Here is a 26,716-nt window from a genome sequence, read left to right on the forward strand (position 1 = left end):
GGCCTTAATATATGGACCATTGTAACTATTGGCCTTACAAACCTGGATGGGTACTAAAATAACAGAATTTGCATTAGCATAATTTTTCTATAGGGTATGAAGTCTGAGACACTACAATCCGTCAATATTTTCTGACTTTAGACCTTCGTGGTTTGCCATTGATTTGCCAGACAATCACTATTTCAGACTAAAGACACCACAAATATGATGCATACCTGTGTACATTCTGTGAGAGGTTTGTACAGTTGAGCGGTATGGTAGGCACTATGTAGGTTACTCCAACCTGTGTACTGTTCATTTTTGTGGCCCCCTGTACATGACCTGTCCAGCTTCCCAGCAGTAATGGATATTACATCTGGACAGTGTGTACTACTCCCACCATAGGTGTAGCTGACATGCAAAATAGTTAGCACTGCATTTTGTGGAACATGGCTTTGTCTACCACAGTACTGTACCTAGGACACAACAGCCATGAGAAGTTGCTGGCCACATCCTGACAGTATTCCCCATATATATGCATAGCTCATTGACACCTGCATATTGTGGACATGCAACAAGTTATTCATGTTGATTGGGACAGCCCTGGCAATGAGTGCTCTGCTGCTATTACACTACAAACTTACATATTACTGAATTTCTATGTGAATATGGGTGTTAGGGGGCACACCTGTCAACAGTACACATTTGGACAGACTGTGCTGATATTGGCTTTATATTTTGGTTCCATTTAGCATAGTATTGTGCCCTGTCTTGGAGAATAGGGGAATATCACTACAGACCACAGGTTAGATTGTAATGCCATATAATTTAGTTTCAGACTACTTACCCGTCAGAGCTTTACTGCAAATGCAAGGCCTGGTGTGATATCATTTTGTAAGTCTGTGGGGGGTATTCCATCATTGTCATCATTTGTGGGCCTTTGCCAGACATTCCTTTATGGTTTTCTATAGCTGACTTGCTGTATGAGTCTGAGGGGTGTGTATGGGATCCACCCAGTGACATCCATGTATGTGACCTATGACCCCCCATAGTTGGCCCCCCACATATACTGCAGTGGGATTTGTCACCTTAAATGATACTGCATAGTGTAAGGAAGCCAGTATTGTGCTGGCATTTCCTGGTGTCCCACATAGCTGTCAGTTGTCAGCTGCTATCCCAGCAGGCCACCCCATTCCCTTGCATGCATGCAGCATTACCATAGAAATGCTACCAAAACATACTAATCCATTCATTTATTGTTAAGACGACTGACTTACCTTGTGCTTGCTGCAGTTGTGAGGACGGTGCTTGAGGGCTGCCTATGTTGGATGCACGCAGTACACTGCCTATACATGGTAAGTTACAGGTAATGTGATGTGTGTGTCATCCATTTTACTGTGTGTGTGAATCAGAGAGAGGTGTCAGTCCCTGAGTCCCTACATTGTCAGTGTGTGTGCTATGCGTTGCCTCTTTGCCAAGGCCTGGGCATATTGGGCATGCTTCCATCTGTCTATGGGAGCAGACTCTGGGTTTCCTCTTTTGAGTCCCTCTGTACTTGTGGGGACCTTGGCAATGGTGGGGGGGGGGGCTGTGTGGTCCTTCCCTGTGCTGTTCCTGCTGCAGCTGTTTCCGCAGGATCATATTGTGCAGTATGGCATATACTATGAACATGTGTGCACATGTGGCTGTAGAGCACTGCAAGGCTTGACCAGATATGTCAAGGTAGTAGAACCATGACTTGAGCATCCCAAACACACACTCTATAATGATCCTGCTTTGTGTGTGTGTGCCTCATTATGGCATTCTTGAGTGGGTGTGTGTGCATTTCTGAAGGGTGTCATCATCCTCGTCTCCAGTGCATAGCCAGCATCCCTCACCAGATGGCCATATAGGATGTTTCCACTGGCAAATGCCTGGTACAGCTGTGATAAATGCCAGATGTGGGAGTCATGATAGGTTCCAGGGCTGCCAGCACACACATTCATGATAATGCCCTGGGCATTGCACATGACCTGGCAGTTGATGTTCACTAGGTGTTGCTTTGATGTGGGTGTGCATGCAGTCTATCGCACCCAGTACCTCCAGATATTCTGCTACATGGTTGAAGAGATGCATATTGCTGGTCCTCTCCTCACTGGTGTTGCGGAAGTAAATGTGCTCACTAGCATGTGGTAGTATGGCATCCAGGAACTGGTGGAGTACCCTGGATGCAGATGACCGTAAGATCCCCATGATATCCCCAGTAGGTCTTCGGAAAGTACCTGTAACTAGTATTCTTAAGGCTACCCATACCTTGGTATCCACTGGGATGTGGGAGGGTGGCCTAATGGTTAAGGTGTTTGCCTTATAAACACAAGGTGCAGGGTTTGAGTCTCACAAGGTATAATTGTCTAGGCTTAAAATGGCTCACAAGGGCAGTTAGCTTAGTACTAATCTATGAACCTATGAACCTATGGGTTCCCCTCTGTTGGCTCTGGGTCTGAGTTGAGGCCGGCACAGCTCAATAATTTGCTGCAGTATGTCTCTAGCCACCCTGTAGCACTCTACTATCTTCAGATCATGTAGCCCCTGGTAAGTTACCCTGGGTCTGAGCACTCTTCTCCTCCTCCTTGGTCTGTGGCGATTGTCAGCATTATCCTCCTCACTGCCCTCAGCCTCTAGCACATACTGATGGATCAAAGCAATGGCAGCCCCTAACATGTTTTTGGTTAAAATTCCCCCACATGTGCACACCAATGGTGTAAAGTTTATGGGAAAAAACAATCTGTAAAGTGTTTGCATAGTTTATACCGTTGTGCTGCAGATGCTGCCTATATGATTGGGTGACGATGATGCATTTCACCTGACAGCTGTGTTATTTGTATTTGACTGCTTGTATTCTGCTATTTCCCTTTTCTTTTTCTTTTTTCCCTTCCCATTTTCACCCCTTTTAAGCCCCGAGGCATGCCACACAAACCCAATGGACAAATGTAAATAGTCCTGCCATTTCCATTTTTTTAAATTTCGATCCGGTGTGTGCCGTGCAAACCTGTTTAGCTAAGGTAAACAATGAGAAATGTCCCTCCCCTGGAAATGAACACAGTCTTCATTTTATGGAATAAGTCAATACAGCCTCAGACACACACCCTTGTTTAGCTATGCTTAGCTAAGCTCAAATGTGAGCCATGGAGCTCCAATGTGCTTAAAACAAGCATGACACACCTCCTTTTCATGTCTGCTCCTCCCTCTGCTTATGCCACTGGCTTATAGCACCTACATGGTTAGGTGCAGCTTGGCACTTTGCTTCCTTTTGTGATTCAGTAAATTTGCCTCATTAGCATACCCCACTGCCTTAGTCCCTAGTTACTGCATTACCCCAGAGCCATTCCCCTTAGCAACCACTGATCCCTGGTATTGTTTTGATTCTGCATGCAATTGACTATAATGGCAAAATGCAGATTTCACTTAAAATTGCCTTTTCACATTTTTGTTTTTTCAACACGATCCCATTTGCCCTATGTTTAAAACAGCCGAGATCGACCAAAAAAAAACTTTTATTTTTATAATTTTGCAACACTGTTCCATACAAATGGCCATATATTTGGCCATTGGTATGCCTAAGGATTAGAATACATGCTTTTGTTTGAGCTCTCATGCCTCTGTTTTGATTTTTGCAGAAATGAATTCAGCTAGTAGCCGATTATATTTCTGCCTGCTACACTATTCTGCCACGGTTGCCTGCTTGCTTACTGGATTGCTAATTGACCTCATTTGCATGGTTTTCAACAGAAAATGAAGTCATTAGCATAATCCAGTCATGTCTGTGGCAGAATAGTGTTGCCAGGCTCGTGCACGTCCCCAGGCATGTTTACTGGATCGCTCGGTGGCCATATTCCATGCAGGAATGGCTACACTTTTCCTACACGGAGGTTTTGGCTTATTGAATTCCAGGGAAACTCTATAGAATAATTGCATATATGCATATATAACTTGTCAAGAAAGAGAAGATATGTTTGAGTAATATTGAATTGCATTTCTATTAATGTGGAAGTTATTATTGTAGGAGACTTAAATTGTGACTTGAGAAACAAAGGAATGATGTAAAAAAAGTTATAGAAATAATGAGTTGTGGGAAGTTATAAATATTGAAGCACAATTAATGGACATATAGCAGTGGAATATATAGAATGCAGATAGCCAATTTTTTTGCTTTTGGAGGCAAGTAAAATAAAAAATGAAGGTACATTAAATACAAGTTTTTCAGACTATAAAGCTATGATGGAATTCAGAGACAAAGTTAGAAATGTTCAGATAGGAAAAAGACTAAAAAGAATTAATGAAGTAGACTGGGTAGGTGAGGGTGAAAAAAGAAAGTTGGAATTATGAGAAGATCACACAAGTATGCAGCAGTTCTAGAAACATTGGTCTGAATGATGGCTGTCTAAACTGAAATATAAAAAATATTATCAAAGACGGCAAGTTAAAAAGAGAAAGGAAGTGAAAAAGAATTATAGTAAGTTAAGTGAAAAACTTCTTAAAATTTAGAAATGAATGAAAATGAATACTTTTAAAAAAGAACAAGAATTATACAAAAAAATCTTGCTTTTTTCCCACTTTTCTGAGATTTAAAAAAGTTCAGTTACAGGCTTGCTGTTCTTGAACTGTTTGTAAGTTTCTTGGAGGCCATTTTTTGCTTGGGCTAAAGGGAAGTCTCTCTGTTGATCAGTGGCAGTGAAAAACATTGAGCAGCCTGCCTGTCCCTGTGGGAGTGGTTACTGACTTGAAACTGTAGTTTTATTGGCCATTTTGGGTCAATTCCAAACTCCTTCATCTTCCTCTCTTAAAACTCTCTTTTGCTCAGTTTTGCGCATTTTTGTGCATAGCGCAACAGCGGACATCACCACCTAATTGGGTTTAAACTATTCCTGGCTCCACAAAGTCTGCTCTTCACTTTTTCCCTTAGAGCTGCTCTATCTCTCAATTTAAACACCATATTCTCATTCTAAGGCCCTTCACTGGTCCAATTAAGTAATCCTGCAAGTTAGCACTATTAAACCATAAGCACTACTTACTCTTATACTCTCTACGATTACCCTGTCCTCTATTGGTCCATCTTAAATTCAGTTTCCCTATATTACTCTAGCATGTCCAAAGGTCAGTCAATGGTTTCCTCTCCAGTTCAGCTGGTGAATCTGGGAATTTTGAGGCAATGTTACAACTGTCTCATGTACACGGACAACCCTCTCCTCCTCCAAACAGGTTCAAATATATGTGAGAGATGCAACTATTTAGCCAAACTGGAGGCTGAGCTCTCTCATCTCAAAACTGGTGTAACCAGTCAGGAGGAGAAGGTAACCTCACACAACACAATTCCAGTATCACATAGTCCCACCACATCAGCGAACCAAACACATAAATACACAAAAACATACTCGGAGGCTCTAAATAAAAATCTACCTAAACAACAGAGACCTCCAAAGCAGACATCCAAGCAAATGCTACCTCAAAACAAAACACGCACAACACATAGCCCACAAAGTCAGTGTGCCAAGCAGCCACAGCCCTCAAGGCTAAATAACACACCTGATACTCTTGTAATAGGTGACTCTATTGTCAGACACACTGACGTCCCGCTCACCAGGCTGAATAAAGAGAAGGTCACGGTGAGATACCTGTCGGGTGCTAGGATCCGCCACATAACGCAAGCACTCAGGTCACTCCAAAGCAAATACAAATATGACTCAGTCATTGTACATGGTGTGAATGACCTGAGATGTACCTCCCTGGACTACATGAAAAGAGACATAGAGGAGCTCTCTGATCATGTAGCCCAGGCTGGTATGACCCTGACCTTGAGCAGCATCTTACCCTCACCTAGAATGATGCCAAAGTACAAAGACAAAATGATCGATTTTAACAATTGGCTAAAATTTTGGTGTCATTCAAAGGGGATCCAGTGTCTGTCAGCCTGGGATGACATGCTCGACAAGCCATGTTGCTTTGCTAGGGACGGCTTGCACCTGTCATCACTGGGCTTTCGGATATTGGCAAAGGCTCTTGCCACCCCCATAGTGCCCTTTTTAGGCAAGGCTCAAAAGTCAAACCCACCCCCATAGGCAGCACAAAGAACAAGAAACTAAGGGAAATGCTGCTTAACGCCAGAAGTCTTAACCTCAAGATGCACGCACTCGAAGCTCTCCTCAGTATGGAGAACATCGATATCTGTGCAGTGACAGAAACCTGGTTCAAGGCTCCAGAGAGCACCCCAGCACTACCAGGCTATACCTCATATCATGCTTTTCGGCCCCAAAACCCAGACTGAACCACAAAAGGAGGGGGATTTTCCATATTTATCAAGGATATCCACACCTCCAGGTTAGTGGCATTGCACGAAGTATCGGAGACCATCCATGTGCAACTAACAGTGGGCAAGACTGCTTTTCAGTTTATAGCATCCTACAGACCACCCTCTCAAAGTCAGGAATCCCACTCGGCTTTCCTGAAAACATTGGAGAACATGAAGATCTGTCCGAACACCATTATATTGGGCGACTTCAACTACCCAAACATTGACTGGGAGCAGTACTCAAGCCCCAGCACCTTACCCCAAAGGTTCCTGGAAATTATAAACTCAAATGCTATGGAACAACTAGTCACCACTCCCACAAGAGGGGACAACATACTAGACCTGATCATTACCAACATGGGGACTCTATGCTCCACACCAGAAGTATATCCCTCATTGGTAAGATCAGTCCATAAATTAATTTCACTGGATGTCCACATCCCGACCCCACCCCCAGCCCAGAAAACCAGAGTGAAAAACTTCTCAAAAGCTAACTTCTCACTTCTCAAAATCGAAGTGGAATCCTTCAAGGCCCCAGGGCCAGTGGAAACTATGGCCCAAACTGCAGAATCCTATATAAACGCATTCTACGGACATCTCCAGGAATGCATGGATCATGCTATCCCAAACAAAACCAAGACCCAATCATCCAAAGGCAGGTGTCCAGTCTGGTGGACCCCTGCCATAAATAAACTGTACAACAGAAGGAGGAAGCTACTACATGATAGAGCAAAATCCCTAATAGGGAAGGCATCTCTGATTAGTACTAGCAAAAAATTACGATCCCTCATAAAATCCTCCAAGGCCAGCTTCAAGAGAAAAATTGCACAGGACACCAAAGACAATCATAAGGCTTTTTTCAGTTATGTTAGGAACCTGGGATGCAACTCCCAGACTTGTTCTGAGTGATTCTAAACGACAAAAAATACACTGAACCCACAGACATCGCCAATATCCTGGCAGACAGGTTCAGTGCAAACCCCCCCCCCCCAAAAGAGCAAGCATCTATCCCGGCAGAGAGCTGCCTTCTGAACATTTCTGATGCTCAGGTGAAGGCTGCCCTCTCCAAAGCAAAAAACACTGCTTCCATGGGACCAGATGGCGTCCCAAGTTGCATCCTACATGAACTCCAAGAGGAACTAATCCCTCAAATAAAACAGCTATACAATCTCAGCCTCACTACAGGATATATGCCCACAGAATGACGTACAGCAACAGTGGTCCCACTCCACAAAGGTGGAGCCTCTACGGACCCTGGAAACTATCGCCCCATAAGCCTGACTAGCTTAGTCTGCAAGGCTATGGAGAGGATCATCATGGAGCTCATAAACAAAGACATTGGGGACCTACAGACACTAGATCCTACCCAGTTCGGCTTTGTCAAGGGCAGATCCTGCCTTTTGAACCTGGTTGACTTCTTCAAAACAGTTACCAAAGCCATAGATGAAGGGAAGGTAGTCCACACAGCCTATCTGGACCTTACAAAGGCATTTGACACAATACCCCACTCGGGCATCATAGATAAGCTATCCAGCTTAAATATAAACCCCTATGTCACAAGATGGGTCACAAACTGGCTCAAAGACAGAACCCACAGAGTGACAGTTGCTGGAGCCATGTCAGACTCGAAACCGGTCACAAGTGGCATCCCACAGGGTTCTGTCCTGGGACCACTCTTGTTCGGTATATACTTTTCCGAGGTACAGGCAAATGTGGGAGGACTATGGCTCACCAAGTGTGCAGATGACTGCAAACTGGGCGCCATAATCGACTCTCCAGCTGATATAAACATCCTTCAAAAAGGTCTCACGAAGAGAGATAACTGGTGCCAGCACCATGGTTTAAAGCTAAATGCCAAAAAATGTATAGTCATACCCTTTGGTAAAAACAATGTGCCCACAAATTACCACATAGGCGGAAACCCATTAAGTACAGAGAAAGTTATTAGGGACCTGGGGACCCAAGTTGATAGCAATCTCTCCTTTGAAAACCACATTGCCAAAGTGGTTAGAAAGACCTTCTACATAGCCCACCTCATCACGAATGGTTTCACATCTAGATCAAGAGAGGTAATTGTGCCCCTTTATTCATCCCTTATCAGGCCCATCATAGAATACAATGCCCCTTTTGGGATGTACCTTACCCGACACCTGCAGCAATTAGAAAGATTCCAAAAGTATCTCACCAAGAGGATCAAGGGTCTCAAACAGATGCCATATGCTGCTCAGTTAAAAAAACTCCAGCTCTACTCAGTTGCATACCGCCTACTTCAAGGCGATCTATGCCTGACATACAAAGCTATGTCAAATCCAGAATTAATGGACATGCTCCACCTCAGTAAATCTAAATCCCTTAGAGCCACAAGCTCGAGGGACTTGAACCTCAGCACAGAAATAAATAGAACTTGCTGGTGGGGCAGGTTCATAACCCAGAGGCTCCCTTCGCTCTGGAATAGAATTCCAGTTCATGTGAGGCAGAGCACCTCACTGAATCTCTTCAAGAAGAATCTCGATAGGTGGATGGGGGATCGTAGGTTTGTCCCAGGGATTACTCCCGTGTCACTATTAGACAGAGGCACAGTAAACTAAACCTTAAAAAGGGCACAGTATACTCAAATCAAGGGGTGGCATAAGCCATACAGAATCGGGCTAGGCTTATAATTGCCCCAGGGCAGATAGCCTAGTATGAACCTATGAACCTATACGCAATGAATCAAGAAAAAAAAATTTAAATCTGTTGTATAAAAAAAAAGATATTTCCTACAAGGGAAAAAGAAGAGAGAGCTCCTTTTTTAAATAAAATAGTTAAGGAAGATAGTATAATGAGAAAATTAATAGACAAAAAAGAGGATAGTAGAGAAAGACCAAAGAGGTATAATGTGTATTGTTGTGCAAGATTTATACAAACTATTATTAAAGAGCAAAGGATGACATGGAAAGTAAGAACTTTCTCTGAGCAAGAAAACATAGATTTTGAAAAAAAAAATAGCAAGATTAGGAGAAATGGATGTATTGTTATGACAAGTAAATATACATACAGCAGTAGGTTCGGATAGCTTAGAATATCAAATGTATAAAAACATGATAGTAATTCAAAAGATGTATTTCACAGAAGTATTAAATGAGTGGTTTAATGAAGGATTGAAATTTAAGGAATTATGTAGTTGAATTTTTACATTTGTATGGAAAAAAATGCGAGAGAAAAGATATAAGAAAGCGGTGGCCTATTGTTCATAGGTTCATAGAAAATTAGTAGGCTAACGACTTAAGGCCCTTAAAAGCCTAGCCATTATAACCCAATTTTACCCAATATATGGCTCCTAGGGCAAGAGGGTGGCATGTATTTGTGCCTGTGCATTGACTATCTTGCAGATTACCCCTGTCCATAAGGGACATAGGCATCATGCCAGGTGTAAATTTGTGATTCTCCATCCATTCATCCAATTTAACTTTGAAGAGGGCCAAGGAAGGACACTGCTTAACTCAATCTCTCCAGTACAGCTCCTTTGATTGTTTACCTTTAACTCCCAGTGGGTGTGGCTTGAGCCTTTAAAAAAAATGAGGCTATCACCTTACATTTCTAACACATACTCATTGACAGAGGTCAGATATCAATACACTTGTGTTTGCCATCATGTGTGCTTCAAGATAAAATATTCTGATACTTTGTATACAGCATAGTTTTGAAATTATTAATGCAAATTTGAACAAGCAGTATTTGATGCCTAGAGGCAGAGTAAGAGCTAACTGCAGAAACACCTGGAGGCGTACTCGGCTGCAATGAGTTAATGTGAATAGGAAGCTTGTTCCAAAGAAGGGGCAATCTCTGAGACACACATCTGTCTCTCCAGCATGTTTTGTTTGAGTTGCAGACTATGTTTACATCCCTAGACTGGCTGACCCTTGTGCTGTTTGACTTGTAGATGTGTAGCAGCTCCATCAGGGCTGGATTTGTGAGTACTTTGCAGATCAGGGATAGGTCACTCCTTAATAGTCAGTAAGAGACAGAGTAAAGGGATAGGGCTTTCAGTCTATCCACATAGTTTATGTTGTTTACACCCTGTATTTTCTTTGTGAGGAATCTCTGAGGTCACACTATCTGCTGTAAGTGCCTAGTCAAGTACATGCCAAATGGCGTACTCTACTCGATTATTGGTCTAATGAGGGCTGAGTACAGCAGGACTGTAATTTCCTTGCATCTGGATACCATACTTTTACTTATAAATTGTACCACATAAAATGATTTCCTCACTAATGTGGACACATGATGGTCAAGGTTCAGGATACTACCTATCTGCATACCTAGATCTCTGACATCTGAGTCCACTCTAAGGGGCATGCTATTGATGTAATTTGCAGAGGTATTTGAATTTACAAAGGGAATGATAATGCAATTTTTGCATTTAGTTTTAGGCCATGGTTCTGGCACCAATTATTTGTCTGATCTAGACCCTCTGAAGGATATGTACATCATTGGGGGATTATATGAATGGCCCCAGCTTGCAGTAGTTGGCAAACTTTGTCATCCACAGGACTTCCACATTTGCCTTGACTTCAGAGAAGTATATTCTGAACAAGAATGGTCCCAGTACTGAGCCCTGTGGCACACAACTGACCTCTTTCTGGATTTGGATTCACTTACTTTAACCACATGTGTCCTGTCTGTGAGCCATTTAGTTATCCATCCGGTAGATAAGGGTTTATGCCCAGATTTGTAAGTTTATTTATAATAACTGAGTGGGGAATTATGGCAAATGCCTTGGCCAGTTTGAGGTAGGCAGTATGTAATGTTTTACCTTCGTCTATGGCCTTAGTGACTTTCTCAAAGAAATCCACCAGATTCAGAAGGCACGGCCTGCCCTTGACAAAGCCAAATTGGATTGGGTCCAGTGTTTGGAGGTCTCCTATGTTGTTATTTATTCTGTCCATGATTATTCTTTCCATGGCCTTACATATAAGACTAATCAAACCTATTGGTCTGTAATTTCCTGGATCAGTAGATGGTCCACCATCATACAAAGGGATGACTATTACTGTCCTCCACTCTCTTGGAGCAAAGCCAGTCTGGAGGCTGTGGTCAATTAGAAATCCTTATGTGCATGATAAGTCTTGATTTAAGCTGCTTAAGAGGCACCCTGGTATATTGTCAGGTCCCATTGAAGCCATGTTTTTAGCTTTAGACAGCACATTGGCAACCAGTTCTTTGCTGATAAATGGTGGTGGAGTGGAAAAACGTATTTTTTGGGGAGAACTAGGGATGATGGATGGGTGAAATTTGAAATGAATTTGTCGACCAGCAGATTTGCCATGTCCTCCAGCTGAGTATAGGTGATGCCATCTATAAGTAATTCTGCATGTTGGGTGTTACCCTTAAGATTGTGGACACACCTGAAAAATGCCTTATGGCTATTCTTAGCTTTGCAGGCTATTTTTACCTCACAGTCTGCTTTCAGAGACTTGACTAGTACTCTGATGATTCAATCCTTTAGACTAAATGAGGGACTTATTTCTCTGCTGTGCACATTCCTGCCTACTTCTCAACAGGATTATCTTTCTTTTGGTGCACAGCCTATTAATACTAGGGGTCCTCCAGGATGGCTTGTTTTTTGCAGTTTGACCTGGGTTTATTTTGGTCTGGTACTGCTGTTTTTATGCAGTTGTTTATATGGTCATAAAGGGCTTTTGTGCATGCCTCTGCAAAGGTTTCTGTGTTTTCCGGATTGGGGGAACTTGGAAACTAGCTATTCTGTCCCTTAAAGGGAGTAATCTACCTTAGAGAAATTCTTAATATGTTTGGGGTTAGGTGGGGGGTGCAAGTTTTACCTTTATTTCAGGGAGACCCCTTTGTGATCTGATCTTACTAGCAAGGACATAACACGGGGGGGGCAGCACTCTCCCATATTTCTGAGTACTAGCTCCAGGATATTTGTTTCCCTAATGGGAGTGCAGATAAGCTGGTCCAGAGCATTTGAATTTACAAAGACAAAAATCTTTGGGCCTGAATGTTAGTGGTCAGGTATGCCTCCCTTACCCATGAGTATGGTGTTGGACTGGATGGTGAGTGATCCTACTAAATTCAGGTATGATGTATAGGTTTCCTGGTTCATAGTGGGGGACCTGTAGCTATCAAAAATATGGTAATGGATTTTTCCCATGGTTAGACATTTAGTAACTTGAGCATGTCATGTTGTTTGACCAGCCTTGAGGTGTATTTATCCTTCATATAGATAGATACACCTCCACCTTTAGCTCTTTCATGTTCAGTGGATTGTGAGAATGTGTGGAAGGCATTAAAGCCATGCACTTTTGAAACATGATTCAGTAACTGCATAGACATCAGCATTCTCCAGTGAGAGGAAAGCTTCCATGAAGTGCAGGTTTTTGTTGAGGCTCCTAGCATTGAGCAATAACACCTTTAGCTTGTCCTGCCTAGCTTTTGTTATGTTGGAAGGTTTGTCTGTTTAGCAGTCCATAAAAAGGTGCTACAAGGGTGGATAATGTTTTGAACAATAATAGAAAGCCTAGAGTTGACAGGTAAAGACTATCCCTGGCAATGCAGTGTGGCCTATCAGCCATGTCCTCCAAGGATAACGAGTATTGGACTTATTTGGAATTACACCAGCAGCTAAGCCAATTGTTAAAGCCAATAATTTTCTGCTGGTATTATGGCATCATCCTTGGAGATGGTAGAATGCTGCTTAATGCTAGGCTCATACCTGCCTGTGACACATATTCTTAGAGCTCAATCATGTCTCTCTTCATATAGTCCAAGGAGGTATGTCTCAGGTCATTCATGGCCACTGTGGACTATGACTGAGTCATACTGGTACTTCTGGGTAAGTGATCTGAGTGCTGGTGTGATCTGGCAAACCCTTGTCCCCTAAAAGGCAACTAACTGTAACCTTCCCCTTATTCAACCTGGTAAGGTACCAGAATATTGGGTCATGAATTGTTTCACCTTATGGGCTTGGTAGCTGAGGCACAGTGAGATGTGGCTTTTTGTGTTGTGATGGTAATTGTCTTATTTGTGTACATGAGGAGTTTCTGAGAGGCCTTTGAGGTTTGGGTAATTTACATGTGATCACCTCTGCATATATGGGTTTATGTGTGTGGTCCTTTGTGGATACAGTTAGTGATGTGGGTGATTCACTGACAACTTTTTTGTTGCTTCTTGTGCCTGTGTGTGAGAGTCTAGCCTCCAATGTCAATTTGTAACTCCATTTCTCACATACTGTATTTGTCTGTTTTAAAATTAAGTGGCTGTCAGTATACATAAGGCAATTGTTACATTGCCTCTGGATACCCATGTCCACCAAGTTGGATGCAGAGATATCAAGAAAGTGTCCATCCATGGTGAGGTCCTAATGTGTACTTGAAAGGAAAAGGAGTGGAGGGTGTTTGTAACCAGATGAGGGAAGTGTGTTTATGTGGTGTAATCTGTAGCTAACCTAACCAATGATGCTGCCCTGCACAAAATCAGCTGTTCTCTGAGCAGCAGTAGATGTGGGTGCTATAATAAGGTGACTAGCACAGTACACTTTCACAGTATAATGAAAATAAGCATTGTTTCCAGATGTTTTCCTCTGTACAGGGCACCAGTATAGCAAACAGCTCAGGGCAAATTTGCCAAATTTATACCAGCACTGAAAATACAGAAAACTGACTGAGCCCTCTGGCCAGTACAATGACTACACTTAGAGCCCTTTTGCATGCTTTCCAGCTAGATAGAGCAGGTAAACACCTACTGCCATTAGATAAATAATCCCAATTCTCCTAATGTAAAATCACAGAAAGGAATGTCTGGAGTGAAATGCTGCCACAAACAAACTTAAAGATACAAAATGTTACCACAAACAAGCTTAAAGATATAGATACAGCAGTGTACTTTAATCAATTTATAAAAGTGTGATTATTCATTAAAAGTACTTTGCCTTGTAGAAATGAGCTAAGAGCCACTCAATTGTATAGAATTTATAAAGGCACTGAAAACAAGATAAGCTGATTAATAAGCCCTCTGGTCAGTAAAGCTAAAGGCAGAAATCTCAAGTATTTCCCCAAGCTAAACAGACCAGCCTACCAACCAGTGCAATAGATGGAAAATCCGCTGACCTCTTGATGCAAAAACACAGAAAAGTGCTTGCTAGACTGTACAAATACACTACTTTATCCAATAACTAGCTGGATAATGAATTCAGGGAAGTAAATCAGTAGAACAGACAACGAGTATGATGCACAGGAGGCACTCCAAGTATAGTTAACCATTGACAAGACCCCTATTCAAATCATAGTTAGCTACCGGCCCCAAGTCTGACTCAAGATGCCCAAGCCGCCAATTTGGACATGTTCAAATCTATCAAGATTCAACCCTTTACCCTAATCCTGGGTGACTTTAACTTCCCAAACATAGAGTGGAAGAATTACTCATGCCAGAACATAAATGGCCAGAGATTTCTTGATTTTGTCAATGCAAATGCCTTGGAACAGCGAGTCGATACTTCCCACAAGAGGTGATAATATCTTGGTCTTGTTATTAACCAACATGCGTAAGCACTGCAGCATCCCTATAGTATCATCCTCCCTGGTAAGATCTGACCACAAAATGGTCACTTTTGAAATCACCATCTCCCCCAACCCACCTCTAGCTAGGATCAGGCATAAAAATTTCTCCAAAGCTGATTACAGCCTCCTGAGAGATGGTATAAACAGCTTCACAGCCCCTCCCCCTCTGTAGGAATTGGCACCAATATCCAAAACTACACCAAAGCACTACACGAACATTTATATAGATGCATGGAAGCAGGAATACCTGACAGGACTAAATCATCCTCTGCAAGGAAGAGTAAATTGTCTGGTGTACCTCTGCAATAAATAAACTATATAACAAAAGCAAATATTGCTGTCCAACATCAAGAAGCAGCAGGTGCCCAGTTTGAAGCAATGTCTCCTTAGCCTGAACAAGCAAATAAGAGCACTAGTGAAATCCTCCAAAGCAAACTTTGAGTCCGAATTGGCTGCATCTTCTAGAGACAAATCATAATGCCTTCCTCACACATGTCCGCAACCTCAAAGGAAGCACCCAGATCTGTTCAGAATTGATGGTCAAGGAGACCACATATACAAATGCCGTAGCTATAGCAAACTTACTGGCTGACAGATTCACCAAACACCTTACCACTCTGTCCCCCCATCAGTAAATCATGGCATCCCCAGTACCTGCCCCCTTTCCCTTATATCTAGGGAACAGGTCATCACTGCTCTCTCAAAGGCAAAAAATACAGCCTCCATGGGACCCGATAACATCCTAGGCTGCATCCTACATGAACTCAGGCAGGAACTTGCAGCACCATTATGCACCCTATTTAACCAAACCCTTAGTACTGGCTTCATCACAGCTGAGTGGAGGACAGCCACTGTCATCCCTTTACACAAAGGTGGAGCATCCACCGAGCTGGGAAATTATAAGATCCATCGGCCTAACTAGCCTGATCTGCAAGACCATGGAATGGATTATCTTGGATCTCATTAACAAGGACATTGACAGTCTCCAAACACTTGATCCCACACAGTTTGGTTTCATGAAGGGGAGGTCATATCTGCTAAATTTGGTCGACTTCTTTAAGACAGTCACCAAAGCCATGTATGAGGGGAAGATGGTGTACACCACCTACCTTGTCCTGGCCAAAGCCTTTGACACTATTCCCCACCTGAGCATAAAAGAAAAGTCTCTCAACTAGACATCAGTCCATATGTTACCAGATAGGTAGCAAACTGGCTCACCGATAGAACCCATGTAGTCAAAATAGGGGAAGCCACCTCAAGCAGTAGACCTGTAACAAGCGGCGTAACCCAGGATTCAGTCTTGGGGCCTCTGTTATTTGGGATATACTTTTCTGAGGTGCAGGCCAAAACCTGTGGGCTATGGCTGACCACGTTTTCAGATGACTGCAAGCTGGGTGCTGTCATCAGTTCCCCTAGTGATGTGGATATCCTCCAAGAGGGTCTCACTCAGGTAAATGACTGGTTCCAGAAACATGGTCTCAAGCTGAATACCAAAAAATGCATCATCATCCCCTTTGGGGAGAGTGATGTCCCCACAAATTATCACATTAATAACAATGTCCTAAGCACGCAATCAGTCATGAGGGATATGGGCACCCAGGTTGATAGCAACCTGACTTTTAACCACCATGTTGCTTCCATTGTACAGAAAAGCTTCTACATGGCCCACTTTATAAGTAAGGGTATCTCATCCAGGGACAAGGAAGTCATAACATCCCTGTATTCTTCCCTTATAAGGCCCATTATTGACTACAATGCCCCTTTTGGCATGTATCTCGCAAAGCACATGCAGCAGCTGGAGAGACCACAGAGGTTCCTCATAAGGAGAATCCAGGGCCTCAAACATCTACCATACACAGATAGGCTAAAAGCCCTATTCCCTCTACACAGTTTCATACAGACTTCTCAGAGTTGACCTCTGTCTGACATACAAGGCAATCGTGGACCCCACCTTGATGGGACTGCTGCATGTGTACAAGTCAAACTCCACTCGAGTAACCCACATGCTCAGCCTCAACCTGGTCTGTGACATCAACAAGACTTGTTGGCAGGACAGATTTTTGTCCCAGAGACTCCCCCATCTATGGAAAAACTCCCTCTCTACATCAAGCAGATTACCTCTTTACCCCTTTTTAAGCACAGCCTGGATAACTGAATGGGAAACAAAAAATATACTCCTGGGATTCCACCCATGTCCCTGCTAGACAGGGGCTTCAGGTGCTGATTTGTCTAAACATGGGCTAAACTCTTGACTAGGCTTATAAGGACCTCAAGGCTAATAGACTAGTAACCTCCTATGATCCTATGATCCTATGAGGCAAAATGCACTTTTTTTTTCAAAATAAGCACAAGGGAAGGCAAAATAAATAATTCAAGATATTAACAGCAGTGTAGAAAGGGAGGAGCTTATAAAGATAAAGCTCAATTTACAGTAAGGGTGGGTAGCTTAAAATCACAATGTTTAAAAAGTAGAGCAACAAAGGTGAGGGTGGGTGGAAAAAAATAAATAGCAGGGAATCACCAGTGGTGCTTGCAGTTTATGCAGGCTTGAGTCTTGCCAGAAAACACAAAGGCCCAGACATTCACTGTGTATTTAAGTATCACTCAAGAAACAATTTAACCAGTGAAAACAAACATGTGAAATGTGCAGCTTTGATAATTTAAGTGTCTATCTCTCACATAGAACAAAAACATCAGGCCAAGTAACAGAAAATAAAATAAAGCATGTAAAACAGAAAGCAGCTCTATCAGTTTAAGCAACTCACAGACAAATATATATATATATATATATATATATATATATATATATATATATATATATATATATATATATATATGTATATATAGGTTTACTTTCCTCACCCAGCAAAGAATCACCAGCAGTACTTGTAGTTTATGGAGGCTTGGAGTCTTATCAAAAAACACAAAGACCCAGAAAGCAGCACAACAGGATAGACCAATGGATATCCCTAAGTGGAATCCAGTGGAACAGGAAACAATTGGTCAGGCACTATATCAAGATATTTTGGTGCCTTCCACAGGAAACCAGTATAAATGTTCACTTGAAGCTAGACAGCAAGGAAAGGAACAGGAAACCATGGAAACTCTGATGCAGTCAATGTTGAAGAGTGATAGGCTAGTGAGTTCCCATATGACAGAACAACAGGATGAAATTGAAAAGAATGTGCCACAAAAAGATGCTATAGAAATTTCTATAGAATACCCACAGGAAACGGAAAACAAGGAATGTACCCTGAGTATGGAAGAAGAGGAGTTAAGAGAAGAGTTGCTTGATTTAATAGACAAAGACAGATATATCAAGATCAATGAGAGAAATAGACTGCAGAAGGTTAATAAAACCCCAAAAGTCAGAAGCTTGATAAAGCAAATGAACACAGTAATTAGGACTGTCCATAGAGATCCATGCGATATAACAGAAGTAAATAGAATATATTACCGTGCTGCTAAATTAATAACTGATAAAGTTCTACCACAGGAACACAGGGTAGCGAGAGAAAACAGTGGGCTAAAGTGAATACCATAATGGAAATATTGAATAGAGAAAACTATAAAGCAGCTAAGACAAGAAGTGTCATTGTTAGAAGATTATAGAAGAGGGAATAGATCAACAAAAATACTAAGAAAGATAGATGTGATAAAAGCAATGCACAGTATTAGAACAGACCAGGCTCTATTATGCACTATTGGAGATAACAAACTAAACATTTCAAAACAAGTGGAAAGACTTAGAAGATACCAAGATAAATATGAGGGAAAAACACAAAATAAACAAATTATTGATGACCCAAAAAAGTTTTATAGAGAACTGGGAAATAAGGTAAAAGGAATAGATAGACCACCAAAAAAGAGGAAGTAGATACATTTTGGAGAAGTATCTATGAAGATCCTGTGGAACATAACAAATATACTAAATGGATAGAAGAAGTAAAAGAAAGAATAAGAAGTTTAAAGGCATAGGTTATGAAATAGGATGAAATAACAGCCAGAGAGACTGAAACAAAGTTGAGAAAAGCCTCTAACTGGAAAACCCCAGGCCCAGATGCAGTACCTAACTTTTGGCTTAAAGTATTAACTTCTTTGCACGAGGATCTAGCCATGCATAAGAACTATTTATATGTGCACCCCGAACACACACCGCACTGGTTAACAACAGGAAAAAGAATGCTCTTACTTAAGAGTAAACCTGCAAGCTACTCTAAAAAATATATACCAATAAGAACGACATATAAACTATACATGGGAATTGACGCTGGCAGAGTTTATAGTCATCTTGAAGAAAACTTCAATAGAGCAGTAGAACAAAAGGGCAATAAAAAAGTCAGATGAAACAAAGGATCATTTGTTGTTAAACAAAGTTATAGTGGAGAACTGTAAGAAGGGGAAGAATCTAAGTATGGCATGGATTGACTACAAAAAAGCATTTGATAGTATCCCACATTCATGGATAGTGAGATACATCCTACATTGATTGACTACATTACAGTAGCCATGAAACAGTGGCAGACCACTTTGCAATTAAGCCATGATAAAGGACAGATTATTATCCCAGGGATAAAAATCCAAAGGGGGATATACCAGGTTGACTCTCTGTCACCGTTGCTATTCTGCCTTGCCATTAATCCATTAAGCTGTTTGCTTAACAGCTTAGGCCATGGTTACAATTTGGCTTCTAAAAAACAACAAAGTCTAATAACCTCTCATCTTCTCTTTGTAAATTATTTAAAACTGTATAGCTCATCATCTGAGGAACTTAGCACAGCTGCAGGTTGTCAAAACTTTTTCAGATAATATTGAAATATCATTTGGTCTTGATAAATGTGCAAAAGCAACCTTTAAAAAAGGAAAACTGCAGTACCAAGAAAACATCAATTTGGGACAAGAATGTGATATGAAAGAGCTTGAGCAAGAGGGAGTGTATAAATACTTGGGAATTGATGAAGGATCAGCAATAAAACATGAACAAATGTGAATAAAGCTCAGTAAGGAATACTTTAGAAGACTTAAATTAATCCCGAAAACAACGTTGACATCTAGGAACAAGACCTAAGCCATAAATCAATTTGCTCTTCCTGTCCTAACATAGTTTTGGAGTAATTGACTGGCCCCAAAAAGTGTTAGATAGATTGGATATTAAAACAAGAAGGATGCTTCATGCTCACCAAATGATTTATAAAAATCAGTGTATACCAAGATTATACATTCCCTGTTCTAAAATGGGCCTCCTTGAAATTGATTACATGTATAGATCTGCAATTGTGGGACTCCACACATATCTACTGATCTCACAAAATCCAAATATAGTGAAAGTTTTGAAACATGAGGAGAATAAATCTAAGATGACATCTCTGCTTAATTTAGCAGAAGCATATCGACGTCAAGCAGGAATGGAAATCAAACCAGAAGTAGATAAAAACCAGGCAGGAACTGAATGTGCTAAAAAACGAAAGAATATAAGGTGAAGGACCAGATGAGAAGGCAAGAAATATGAAAAAACATAAGTATAGTTGCAAGTATAGAAAACTTCTGGAAGATCCTCATGTTGATCAAGAATGAACACAGATATGGTTAAGGAGAGGTGAATTTACATCAAGAAATGAAAGGTTAATATTGGCAGCCCAAGACAGTGGGCTACGTACATGCTGGTTTACAAAGTCCATTGAACATGTGGGAGAAACAGACATATGTAGGTTTTATAAAACCAAATTAGAAACAGTCACACACCTTGTTGCTGGTTGCAACGTATTAATGGCAGAGGGACTATATACTGAAAGGCATAATAATGTGGCGAGACTGTTACACTGGAGATTATGCAAACATTATGGTATTGAAGTGGCTGGAAAACACTGTAAACTTGATCCACAAAGGATCATAGAAAATGATGAAGTTCATATCATATGGGCTCACTCAATATTAACAGTTCAAAAGATAGATGCTAGAAAACCGGATATAGTGGTCCAAGAAAAGAAGACGAAAGTAGCATTGATCATTGAAATCGCCATACCCAATGACTACAGTGTCTTGTGTACAGAGAGACACAAAGTCATAAAATACCTTGATCTGCAGGCAGAAATGAGAGACATGTGGAAGAAAGATACCCAGACAGTTCCAATAGTAGTAGGAGCAACTGGCCTTATAAAAAAGAATTTACAATCATATTTAGATATGTTAGCAATTCATGTAACACCTTATGAATTGCAGAAGGAGTCATTACTGGGCACATTGTGGGTGCTGGGAAGAGCACTTTTGGCTAACCCCAAAGAGTGAAATAATACTAATTTCATGAACTTTAATCATACTTCGACTTAGGAATGTAGTCCATTCCTGTCATGGTATTAGAAACCCAAAAGACTTGGAGAAATTAAAAATGCTAGAAATTCACTGTGTATTTAAGTATCACTCAACAAACAATCTGATCAATTTAAAACCTGTGAAATGTGCATCCTATACAATTTAAGTGTGTATCTCTTACATAGAATAACCAGGCCAAACATGCAGGAGTATAGTCAGTGAATTCCATTTTGTATTGCTTATTGCTACCCCCTAACTCACCCGGCATTTAAAACATAGTCACCTCATTCAACCTGTTGCCTCCTCCCCAAGAACTTAGTGTGTAATATTTTCAGCTGCTCAGTCAAAAACTAGTACTGACAATCCATTCTGTAAGCAAAATATACATATTGTTAGAGGCATTACTTTAGTCAGTTATATACATAATATGGCTCAAAAAGTCCCAGTGTTTTTTACTGCTGCTCAGAAAAATATAACTTTGTAGAGTACAAAGAGTATGCCTGGTTGCACCCTTGCAAGCAAATTTCTTAAAACAGAAAACAAATTGAAACAGATAAAACAGAAAACAGATCTATCAGTTTAAGCAACTCACAGACAAAAAAAAAAGTTTATTTTTCCTCACCCAGCAGGGAATTACCAGTATTGCTTTTACTTTATGCAGGCTTGGAGTCTTAGTGGAAAGATTGATAATACTGATTATAAAATCTTTATGAAAATACTACAGAAAATAATGGAAACAAAACTTAAGTATATTCTACTAGATTCAATATTTTGTATTAAAGTAAAGGGTGCCAAGAATTATTACTGAATCTTGGAGAAATCGTAGATAATATACAGAATAGACAAGAAAATACTTTAATTATGGTAGGAGATCTAAGCAAAGCTTTCAACACTAATCAGTATAATATACTATGGGATATATTCAAAGCTTATAATTTAAGTATGAAAATAAGAAATGTGTGTATTATAGCATACACACTGAATAAAACTAAAGTTTTGATGAATGGATGGCTGAGTGAAGAAATAAGTATTAAAAGCGGTATAAGGCAATGATGTCCTTACGTAACATTATATTTTCACTAGTTAAAAATAACTACTTATACTAATTCTGCAGATGGTAATGTTAAATATAGAACAAATGACAGTATTGATATATCTATAATGTTATCCCATGCAGATGACATAATTCTAGTTACTAAGCATTTGAATAAAATGTAAGAAGTTATAAGCAAGTTGAATTTGTGTTTAGATAAAATTGGTATGCGTTTGAACGTAGAAAAAAGTAAAGGTTTAGGGCAAGAAGGTAGGATTAAACGTATTGAATTTAGCTCTCAAGAAATAAAGTTATTAGGTATTACATTTGGAAAACAAGATGTATTACTAAGATGGGAAAATCTTATAAAAATCAAAAATAAGTGTTCTTTTTGGAGGTCTTTTAGACTTTCTTTCAAGAAAAAAAGTTTGTTTAACTCTGTTGTATTAGGAAATATTTTGTATATAGCTAGTGTGTTCAGTATGCCATTGCCAAAGGATGCTGGTTTAGGAATTATAAATCCAGTGATATTTACATTTTTTTACAACTGCATAAAATGCGTAAATGGTTAAAGGAAAAAAAATGGTAATTTAAGACGTGTATTATTGAAAACAAATTTAAAAAGTATGGGATATGTTGAAAATTTGTAAAAGAGTATATGAATGAAGAAATGCAAGCATATCAAGAGAAAATTATAATGTGAAAAATAAGTACTGAAGATTTAGAAAATGAAAGAAAAAAGTGGCATAAAGAATAATGGTAAATATTTTATGTATACCCATGGAAAGAATGGAAGAAGTAAAAATCAGAGCTGTAAAAGCAAGAAATGATGAATTAAAAAAAGTAGAATTTTCTGTTTTTTTATGAAGACTGCTGATAAAGAAATTACCAGTCAAAGCAAACATGCCATATAAAAAAGTGAAAGAATATGTAACTATTGTCATAAAGAAGAAACTACTGAACATGTTTTTGTGAAATGTAAAAGAATTGATACATTATTCATTTGATTTAACATTTGTTTACCAGGAAAGTCCAACTTGGAACAAAGCCAATTTTCAGCGGAGGCCCAGGGAGAAACACTCTAGACATATCTTTGTAACATGTGAGGAAAGTGGAACAACCGGAGGAAACCCACATGAATGCAGGGAGGACATGCAGACTCCACACAGAAGACACCCCAGCCAAGAATCGAATTGGAGAACCTCTTGCTATGAGGTGACAAAAGTACCACTGCACCATCCACAGGGACTAAGTTTGATAAGAATCATTATTTAGACAAAATTAAGGGATACAAAAATATTAACATGGATATGTCTGAATATTTTTATAAAGATAAAGATAAAGTGTTTATTAAAAAGGTTGATAAAAATATTTAATGCCTAAACCAACCCAAAATTGAGGCCAAAGTGTATACTCAATTAAACAATAATAATACCAGCACTCAAAGGTGCAAGGAACTCAGAGAAAGTAAGGTTAGTGTAGTTTCTTTTAATAACTGCTTTCATAAAACTTCTTCAGAACACATACAAAAGTGAATAAAAACGTGCCCTTTTATAAATCAGAAACCTTTTTCACAACCAATAAAAATGTCCAATTTTTAATTGGTTGAATAAATCTATTAAAGCAAATACATTCCACCAAAAATTAATTAATAGCTGTGTAGCCCTTCAACTTCCTGTCTTTCAAAAAAACAGTTAATATTTATATGTTCATTGAGACCAGGTAAAACATCAGCCACATGTTGGTGTATTATTTGATATACCTAAAAGACATAAGCACCCCATGCAGCCCCTCTTTAGACCTATAGTTTCTGCAAATGGGAACATCACTGAAGGAATTTCCATATCTTTGGATTTTGTACTTAATCCAATTGCTCAACAACTACCCTCTTTCAGAGAAGAATCAATTACTATTTATTTCAGAGTACAGTTTTGTGGATAGTGATTAAACCTTCCTTATACAGTGGTGTATCCTTCACAATGTCCTAAACCATGTAATTCATAAGCCTAAAAGGACCCTACAAACAGGATGGTTAGGCTTGCACCTAATTCATAGCTGAACACACTATTTCCTTTTTTTATGTATGTTTCTCTGCACAAGCCTGCACTTAAAATTTAGTTGTAAGCAAGTCTGTGACATAAGCTTCCTTAAACGTTTTATCTTTGATCCTCATTAAGAAAAGGCAATCTTCTCAGGTAGCTCTACACAGGTAACAAAATACAACTAAAAACAAATAAAATAGACAGATATCTGTGTTACCTGTGGCTGCAAGTAGAGCCCCAACAGATGTGCCATTGGAATTGAGCAAGATGATAACGAATCACCAATAAGAGCTGCAAGTGAGGAGTGATGGTAACACTGGTAATTTGGGATGGGCAAATTCTGACCAGTCAGAATCCAAAAAGTACCCTGTAGAGTCCTCAGCATTTCAAAGCAGGTATCATATATCCTTAATCCAAGTGTGATGTTTGGCAACAAAACTGGACTTTGATTGATTTTCTCGATAGCAAATGCCATACCCTGAACCCAGCGATAAGCTCGGAAGCTGAAACTACAAATACATTTGTAAGAAATCAGTCAGGAAAACAACCTAAATACATTTATTTGCCTTTATTGCAACATTTAGAGATATTTCAGAGGTTTATACTATGTTACATTTTAAGATAATTGTAGTGCGACTAAAGATTTAATTCTCCAAGGCGAATTGAACAGCTACAAATATTCTTGTAGCCAACAGCAAATGAGACGTAATTTCTAGTCCATATTTAATTCAGTAGGTGAAGTCTAACAATTTGTCAACTCACCTTTAGCAGCCAAACCCCTTATGCCCCTTACCTAATGAATCACCATTTCGTATAACATAATGCCTTCTATATAGCTCATTCAGTCCATTGGAGCTCTGGAGATTTGTAGTCTAACTCTCAATGGTTGCATACTGAGCTTTTTGACAAAATTAAGTTATGTCCTTACATTTCAAATGTTCATATCTCGGGAGCCATAAAGGTTACTAAAGAAATCTAAATTGAAAACTGTTCAGCACAAACAAATCGTTGCAGAAGTAGTGTTCCTTAGATTTAGGCCTTAAATTGGATTTTATAAGTCATAATAAATGCAGTCTGTCCATCTCAGTCAATCGGATCTGAATTAACACTGTAAACAAAGGTAATATAATCAGAAAACCACCTGGACAGGATAACTTTAGACACAGTTTAACCCTTAGAAAATAAAATAAAAAGGTAATCAATTTTCTTAAGGTCATTTCTATGGTGCAGACAAATCCAAAGCTGACACTTAACATCTATAGAGTAGAGTAGATATTCACCTTTATTTGAAAATGCTGGAAAGACTGGAAGGCATACGGACTAAATTAAGTTAGTCTCTGAAGGAACTTTGGGAAGGAAGGCTGTGTTAGTTCTGAGGGAAACTCTATACATATGAAAAAATAAATATAGAAGTTTGCATAATAAGGTTTGCAAATTCTGAAATCCTCATGGATATCTTAACAGCTACCAAAAACAAAGTTTTCCAAGATAGTAATTTGAAATTCACCAAAGCTGCAGGCTCAGATGGAGCCCTGGTAAGACTCTGTTAGAAGACAGTGATATCCCTAGGGGGCACAGGATCCCTTAACAGAGGTCATAAGAAAAAGGTACCTCTTAAGAATGCTTTTAAATGTTTCAGATTAGCAATGGAAGCATGCTGTTCTCCCACATGAATATTAGAAATGGCAGCTAGTTGTACATTAACTGTCGAATAACTAGCCTGTGAATGAAAAAGACTTATCAGGAAATCCAATATTGATGGTAAAGGGGCCATGAAGGGATCAAGATCCTTAGAACTAGCCTAAATGGTGAATTTCTTCCACTTAGTTATATGGGTTTTCCAAGTTGCAGGTTTCTAGGTGGAAGTGAAAATCTGCAAGACTCTGGAAAAAAGGTTTGGATGTCTGGCTAGCACTGAAGGTGGAGAAACCAAGCCATCAGACTGAGGGATTTTATGCCTGGGTGGAGTTTGATGCAGGGGTGAGAGATGTGATCCAGAAGGGGAACCATAACCCAGGATGAATGCACTAGGTTGGGCCAAAGGAATGGAAGGCGAACCTGTTGAAGCTAAAAAAAGTCAATGAGAATCCTATTTTCCTTGCACTAGGCTGCTTTCTGTAGAGACTTGACTATGAAGTGGGCCAATGATATGCACACAGAAGTCCTGGCAGCTAAGTATGCATTAAATTGTTCCTCAAAGAATGTCCCTTTTTCAGGATCAAGGTAAAGAAGCTGCAACACTTTTTAATGGACATGTTTGAAAACAGATTGAAAAAGAGTTTGCCTCAGCAGCTCAAAATTTTCTTTACCACTGATTGACAGATATACCACTCTTGCAGCCTATGAATCAACCTACTCAGCTTGTCTGCTAGGATACTAGACTTGTCTGGGATCTGTATTTCAAGAAGAAAGCAGCAGACATTACCCACTGTTACCCCTCATGGCCTCTCGACATAAGGGATACAACCAG

At 39.9% G+C, this 26,716-nt stretch overlaps 1 protein-coding gene across 1 annotated transcript in view; it reads right to left on the reverse strand.

The window, feature by feature from the left end:
* LOC122806087 (extracellular calcium-sensing receptor-like) overlaps window positions 1-24,760 on the reverse strand; it is a gene marked incomplete at its 5' end in the record, with an annotated part of 600,856 nt that extends 576,096 nt beyond the window's left edge. Inside the window, one exon of the mRNA XM_044076325.1 lies at window positions 24,464-24,760. Coding sequence (XP_043932260.1) covers window positions 24,464-24,760 — 297 coding nt within the window. The remainder of the gene's footprint in view (window positions 1-24,463) is intronic.
* Window positions 24,761-26,716: the final 1,956 nt, after the last annotated feature.

Source organism: Protopterus annectens, chromosome 7.part0 (assembly GCF_019279795.1).
Source record: "Protopterus annectens isolate FY-2018-M chromosome 7.part0, PAN1.0, whole genome shotgun sequence".
Taxonomy (NCBI): Eukaryota; Metazoa; Chordata; order Ceratodontiformes; family Protopteridae; genus Protopterus; species Protopterus annectens.